Source organism: Athene cunicularia (assembly GCF_003259725.1).
Source record: "Athene cunicularia isolate RWA chromosome 23 unlocalized genomic scaffold, athCun1 chr23_part1, whole genome shotgun sequence".
In the NCBI taxonomy this organism is placed as follows: Eukaryota; Metazoa; Chordata; class Aves; order Strigiformes; family Strigidae; genus Athene; species Athene cunicularia.
Window position 1 is genome coordinate 3,326,574 of NW_020799130.1, and position 7,890 is coordinate 3,334,463.

The 7,890-nt window shown below is 39.0% G+C and overlaps 1 protein-coding gene across 1 annotated transcript in view; it reads left to right on the forward strand.

Moving 5' to 3' along the window:
• Positions 1–2,325: 2,325 nt before the first annotated feature.
• The window catches only part of CLIC4 (chloride intracellular channel 4), a 14,049-nt gene continuing 8,484 nt past the window's right edge, over positions 2,326–7,890 (forward strand). The window contains exon 1 of the mRNA XM_026863226.1: positions 2,326–2,456. Coding sequence (XP_026719027.1) covers positions 2,326–2,456 — 131 coding nt within the window. The remainder of the gene's footprint in view (positions 2,457–7,890) is intronic.

Sequence of the window (7,890 nt, forward strand, 5' to 3'; positions counted from 1 at the left end):
CTGGAAAATTCTGTAATGTATAGTGCTGTCTGGAGGGATGGCACTGCAGTTAAATATTAACATCCATAAAAGCATACAGCTATTGGAAGTAGACTGCAGAGTGAAGTCTTTCTTCATGTAAGCAACTTGTGAGGTAGGAACACATTAATCCATGGAGCAGCTGGAATCCTTACAGCAGTTAGAGGCACAATAGAATACTGTGGATTGAGCCAGTATTAAGCGGAATGGCCAGAGTAACCAAACGGACTCTTTAATTCTTTTTGTAGATGATTTTAGAATTTAGTTCCTGAACACTGACTAATCACATGCCAGTTTTTAAGACAATCTAGTATCATTAATTTGCAGCAAGTTTTTCTTTCTCAAGATAAAGGAGATGATTTATAATTTATGGCAGAAAGACAACTTTTTTCTTTCAAATCTTCATTAATGACACTAATAAAGGTCTGAAGAAAAATGGCTCTATATATTCTCCACACCGAAGTATTCGGAAGGATAGTCAGCTCTGACAGGAGGATTACTTGTAGAAATGAGACCGTAAGCTCAAAGCAACATAAAGCAGTTTATGAATCCTCATGTCCTGGTATTTATCAACAAGTATTACAGGAGTCTCAGCCTTATCTGCGAAGGCACCGGTGAGTTTTTAAAAAATAAAATAACTCTCTGAATTTAAGACAGTTTCACGGGAAAACTTTCTGTTTTCCTGACTGAAAATCTTCCTGTCAGAAAATCCTACTGCTACTCTTCTTAATTTGCAGAGTCTTTCTTTATTCACCCCCCCGTGGCCCCCACGGTTGGGAACTGGCAGAGAACTGAAGAAGCAGCAGTTCCTTTGCCTGAATGTCTGAACCTTTCTGTAGTTAGTTCTGGTCCTAAAGCTTAGTTCTCTTGTGATGATACTTTTTACTGGCTTCTCTTCCCTCTTTCCCAGCCCCTCTCACCCCTTCTTTTTTAAAAAGCTGGATCTCTGCCAGTCAGTGCTCAGGCCTTGTGTTCAACCCTTCCACTGCTTCTAAATACCCTGCGCTCAGTGAGCATCATTGTCTTCTCTCATTTCTCTGAGGGGTACAGCCAGCATATTCTACAGTATGTTAAAAATGGCCTAGAGAATAGTAATGCTCAACAAATTAGCTAGGTTTTGAGAATTGTACTGATTAAAATTATTCTTGGAAGTACTCTAATAATAACAAGCAAAATCCTTTAAACTCATCGGATGTAAAGTACGTGTCAAGATAATCTGACATATATGGCTGTTTGAACTACTTGAACCAGTTTTCAGAGGATTGGATTGTATAACAAGATTCAAGGTTTCCCATGTCTAATTCTAGCCCATTAAAAAACTAAAGTTTTCCGACTCAGCAATACATACTTCATTGTTAGAGCAATCATGAGATGCATGCCATCACTGGGTGCCCTGGAGTGGTTTACTGTTGCTGTGTAATGGACCTTTGTTGTGGTAGGACAAAGACTTACTGATAAATTGCCTATAAAAAAGTGGCTTTGGAATATTACTTTATTGTCAGTGAAGTCTCTATGTACTTACAGTTACGTCTTTCCTTACAACACCTGCAATGCAATAAAGATTCCTAGTTCCCGGTTGCAGTTGGCTCGCTGTAGCGCTACACAGTGAGAGATATAAGCAATAAACTGGAAGATGACTACAATTAATTAGCTATGCCTTGTAGAAGAAGGAAAAAAAAAAGAATAATAAAGAACAAAGAACTATATTAATGTTGGAGAACTGCCATCAAAAAGGTGTGGCTGCTCAGATGAATACAATTAGCTGCATCTCTTGACTGTTAAGAGCAGTGGGATCAGCTTCAGTGTGAAAGATAACTTATTTTGTTATCTGAAATCTTGTTTTGATAGATTTTATGAGCAGCTGTTAGAGGACGTGACAAGTAAATAGGTTAGTTGACTTCATAAATGTGCAGATTTCACTGTAATAAAATCATTGCCATGTCTGCAGCCACAAAAATCATTAGAAGGCGCAAGTATTTAAAAATAAGAAAACCAAAAAGGAACAAAATGATGCAGAAGTCCATGCGTACCTGCCCAGTATATGAAGCATATTTCATTATCTGGAGGATGCTCATCTTTGTGCATTATATGGAGATACCTTCAGGATATCTGGTCCTGAGAGCAAAGGAGTGTTCCTACAAGATGATACTGAGCTTGACTGTGGGCTTGTTAGTTTTGGGGAAAAGTGAGTGATATGAAGACTGTACGGGCAATAAAGCCCATGATTTGTTGCTGAGTCTGTCTTTATTTAAAGATTTTTCAGTAATTGTGAACATGTGTTGGTGGCACAGTCCTACCTTCTAATTAATGATCTGTTCTCTTCCACAGGCTGGCAGTGATGGTGAAAGCATAGGAAACTGTCCTTTTTCTCAAAGGCTGTTCATGATTCTTTGGCTGAAGGGAGTTGTGTTTAGTGTCACTACAGTTGACCTGAAGAGGTAAGAAATACTCAGTTTATCTGACAGAGAGTATAGTACACTTGGTGTAACAAATGTTTATCTAGGGTGTCTAGATCTTGCATGGCTTATTTTCTGAAATTAAAAACTGTCCTCAAACACAAGGAGGCAACCTTGATGTAAACGATGCATTCGTTGATGGTTATTTTTAAGTATTTGCAACCAAAACGAATGGGTCTGATAAATTCTCTTGAATTTGTTAAATGATGCTCTTCTGTAAAACTAATAGCTGACATGAAGTCTCATAACTGAATACTGAACCTTGCTAACTTCACATCAAGATCCCACAAGTGGAGACTGCTGGATGGATATTTTAGATCAACCAATCTTTGGTGAAATCTCCAACACTTTAGTGGATAACTGTCACAAACAATGTGCAGCCTACTCCTCTTTTTAAAGACTTTTGAGGTAGTATTGCTTATTATGCAATAAGAATAAAAACAATGTGAAAATACCTGTCTATGAGGTAAATCCGAGTGAAATGGATAGGAATAAAATGTAAAATGTTCTGCCTTTGTGTAGTCAGATATGTCATGATGCTATGTGTCACCTAAATTGCAACTTTTCAATCTATAAAATTAATATCTTAGTGGCTAAGAAGGGTGAGATGTGAATCCAGGAGTATTTTCCTAAGGTTGGCTGCACTTTTATTAGAAGTGGTAATGCTAAATTCAGCAGAGGCCTTGTGTTTGTTTTTGGTGTGAAGTAATGTTTTCACAGCACTAATGTAATGTAACGTTAGTCACTGAACTCTCTGGAGAGAGGAGAGACTGCCAGTGCTTACAGACCTTATTTTCAGAAATAAAGCCAATGGAAATAGTGTTCTCCAATGAATCAAGTGTAAAACATAAGAAAGAAATCACCCTGCTCAACTTAACCTCTTCATGTAATTTTTTTTGAAGGAGGTGGCTTTTTTTTAATTTTTAAAAAAATCACGGAAGTTGCTGCTTCAGTGCTGGCAACTAGTGTTAAATATTTCCATGTGTAGTAAGTCTGAGGCAGAGCACTCAAAGGGGGAGAAAGCAGCTTTTGTCCACTCTGTGTGCATTTGTAGCAGCTCAGAGATCTTCTCTGCCCAGTGTGGGATTACACTGCAAATAGAATTGTTGCTGCCAGCACACATAAACCAAATATATCGTAGCTTCCATTTAGTGCTGCACGTGGTTTGTGGAAACCTCAGGAGCAGGATTTGTGTTTGCGTACTGTTTGTAGTTTCGGACTTCCTTTACTTTTAATGATGGTGTAATTTAACCTATTGTAGTTATTGGGGTGGGGATGAGAAGAAGGTTGAAAGAGATATTTTATACTTGGAAGCATTCTGAACTGCTGAACCAGCCTGAGAGATACCGTTAAAATGCCAGAGGTGCCTGATGAATTGGCTTTATTTGTGTCCTTTTGGCAACTTTGGGTTAATTGGATGGGGGAGTGGGATGCAAGACTAACTTTTAGAATATAAATTAGTTGCAGATGTTTAAACTTGTCCTTTCTTACAGAAGGAGAGCTTTCTTTCATTTTTTTGTTTTATACTGGGAAGGGGAAAACACAAAATAAGTGCAAAATTAAAAAAACTGCATGGGAATAGGTCAAATGAACTCTTACTTTTTTATTGTACACTGAATGTATTTTCTGGTAAAGGAAAAAAAAGGACCACTGAAGCTAGTTCAGATTTGAATCAGGGTTAATACAAACTTACATGCCTTTTAGGCTTTATTTAAAGCATCATAAATACAAATTTAACATCCTGGGTTGGCTAATACATAGTTGTGTAGCTTGCAGAATATCAAATTCAGCTAACTGGTCAAGTGGAAATGTTTTTACACCAGATGGTGGGGTTTTTTTTCCCGTTAGCATTACCAGAATGATAATAGGTGCTAGGTGTTGCCTTAATACTTATAATATTATCCCAAGAAACTGCTTTTACATTATTCAGGCTGATTACCCTCTCTTCTTTTTGTTTCTGGTAAAGACACAAACTTGTTGAAGAGCTGGGTAGTAATGGTTTTAAGCAGCTGAATTTATTTTGCTAGCCAAAAAAAAAAGAAAAAAAAAAAGAAAACTTGCAAACTGTGCTTCTGCCTCATAGCGTAATTTCTGTCTGCACAACAGTAAAGCAAGCTCTGTCTGTTTGTGAGGCTTAAAAGGTCATGGTTGGGTACAAAAGTTCACAAGTAATTTGGGGCACAGGAAAAACTGAGTCTGATTTGACTGATTCTGTGGCGTGTATTTTTTCCCTTGCATTGGACATCACACTGTGCTAACAAAAGAACATTTTGCAGTTCTCAGTTCTACTCTTAAGACAAAAATATGCACAGAGGCAAACGAAGTGGGACATACCACCCTTTCAAAGAAATCACGCATTTCTTGCTTCCCTTCGGTCGGACAGAGGCTTTATTCTTTTCCCTTTTCAGAAGCAGCATTTCAGTGCTCAGAGATTTGACTTGTTCTGGTGACGAGAGCAGAGTTGCAGTACACAAACCATTTGTTGGGCTTGTAACAACATTCAGGGCCAGCTTGCATTCAGTTAAGTTTTGAAATCCTATTTTAAACATCTTGATTGTGTGGTTTTTACAGTTATGTTGACAAAGATTAAATAGATTAGTAAATATTAAAGACTGCCCAGAGGTGAATGCAACTTCAGCAGTGTAATATGCTGCTTAGGAACAGGGAGACAGGGGTTTTTTATTGCTGGCATTTTTTTTTTTCCCATATTACTCTTCAGACATTCATTGCAGTACTTCTGTAATTTATACATCACTGCTGAGCATATTACATTTGGCTGTTGGCTTTTGTCTGATCTTCAAGAAACGATTTGAATGCTAATTGCTATTCTGGTTTGTGGCAAAACCATGAAATATTAATACCGTAACTCTGGTGTCAAAAAACCTGCCCACTTTATTAGCTAGTGATAGCCAGATATTTAAATATGTGGCCCTACCTCCAAATATCCAGGTAAACTTAGGGGCAGGTACCAGCTATCATGGAATTGTTTTGAGTGGTTACAGAAGTTTTTTGTGTGTGGTTTGTTTTTTTTTTTAAAAAGCTGTCCACCTTTATCTCTGAAGTAAACTTCACTATAATATTTTTAATTGCCTTCTTGTCTGACTATTAAGGGAAGCTGTACCCTTAGCCTGCTAAGGATGCTCCTGTGTACTCATGGTGCTCTGAACCCTGTGGCTTGTATGTGGTAAACCAGGGTTTGTTTATGATCTACTGGCAAGGGTAGTAAACTGGAAGTCAAACCCTGTATTATGTTTGGGCTTTGGCTGTGGGATGTTAATCTCTGCTTTCTTTTTCGTGAAAGATAGAGGTGGTCTGGCTGGAGTGGCAAGAGGGGTTAATAAAATGCTCTGGGATCCTTGAGATGCACTCTGACTGCTTTGGAAAACTTTTTTTTGGTTAGTTCATTAGATTAGTCTGTGTCTGAAACAAAATCTTTCCTTTGATAGTATTACTGCAAATCGGTGGTCTTGCCTTGTGTGTGTTTATAAAATAACATTCCTTTTGAGGAATTTTATCTAGCCAACATGTGAAATTGGAAGTGAGCCACACTGACTTCCTGTAATTGTTGTGCCTTACAAAGCTGTATTTAAATGATGTGTTAAACTACTTACAGCATTAACCGATGACAGACTTTACATCCTAAAAGTGAGAGGGTGATGGCAACTACTAGTGAGAAATAACTTCTCGGAAGCTTAAAAGTTGAAAACGGTTACGTTCTTCTACTAACAAGACTTGTGTCACCTGGCTAAGAGCGCAGGGTCTCTAATCTTCTTAAGTATGAAAATCGGTTTTCTCATTCAGTTTTACATGTGGTGTCAAGTGCTTGTATCTGTTGCAAGTACACTTTGGCACTGTATACTGTAGCTGTTTGCCCTGCTTAAAGGTTCAGCGTTGGGCAGGACGTGGAATTCTGGCAGCAGTTCTTAATTTTGTAAGAAATGGAAAGCAGCGTTTTTGACAGGATAAACTTGTAAACTGTGCTTAGTTTACAGAGCCCGAGTGCTATCCCTGAAAACCCTGCTTTCTCATGCTAGCCTGAGCGATCATGTTTGTGGATGTTACTAATCTAGTTTTCCTGTCCAGTACAGTCAGGAGGCTCCTTGAACTGTAAATCCAGTTCCTGGATGCCTGGTGCCAGCTCAGAAACGTGGCTGTGTTGTACGAAGCACAAGCCCAGTTCACAGCTTACAGTCTAGTTTGGATTTGTTCAAACAGTAACAAAAGGGGCAACTTTATCCTGGCAAACTTTCTACTGGATTGGGTATTGATTGTTGTTCCTCATCCAGCAAAAGGTGGTGGTTATGCTGTAGTGTGTGCTCCGGTCAACGTGACAGAAACGTAATTGTACAGTCGTGCCTCACCTGGACTGTGCACAGGGGTGGTCTGAGGAACGAGGAGCTGCAGACTGTCCTCCAAAATGTGGAGAGGTTCTTCACAAAGTCGGTTAGACTGCATCCTGAGCGCTCATCCTGGACTGGAGTCAATAGCTTCTTCATCAGAGGGAAGTTTTGAGTGCTGCTACTGAAGAAGTGCCAAGCAGCACTGTAATTTTATTTCTGTTTGCACTGAGACAGTTGCTCTAGCATGGGACTAACTAACGCCAGGATGATTTACTGGGGAAAAATTGGCTGCAGCTTTTTAGATGATGCTTTGGATTTAATAGCTTGTAATGGATCCCCATCTCATTATTGACTTCAGCTTTGCCTCTGAATCTGCTGACGCGGCAGATGCGAGAGCTTTAAGTTAAAGAGTAAGTTGGGCATTTGGGGTGAACGAGTAGGTAGGTACATGTGTGATGTACTGGCTTCTAAATAAATGCCTGGAGTGTTGTTCCTTGTCACTACAGCATCAAGCCACGGCTAGAGGAGAGAGAAGCTAATTGCTTATAAAATAGACCAGCTTAGCTTGATACGGATTAGTGTGGAAGGAGCTGGAGTAAACTGCAAGAACTATCACCAAAACTGATCTCAGATTTAGAAATGTCTGAGTATTTTGACATGATGCTGTTTCTCTTGTGTCTAGCCATGCTAATGTTGGGGTTTCTTCCTCCTTTTGCCTGAGTACGCTGCTCCTATTTGTAAACAGTTTTTTCACTGGAGGAAGCTTTAAGCATGTTTTTTAAACATGGTGTTTAAGCATCTGTCAGCTTGTCTAGACCCAGATTCTGTGTGCACAGAACAAATGGTTTTTGCATACTGCTCTATACCAGACTTGCTTATTTGCAGAGAAGCTCTGTGTAAAGGAGGAGGATTATCACTGATAGCAGATTACGCTATATATAAACTGTGTACTGCAGATCTTGGGAAGGAGAGAGTGTGTTTGTGTGTGTGTGCATGCATATATCTCTATCTCTATCTCTATCTCTATCTCTATCTCTATCTCTATATCTATATCTATATCTATCTCTATCTCTATC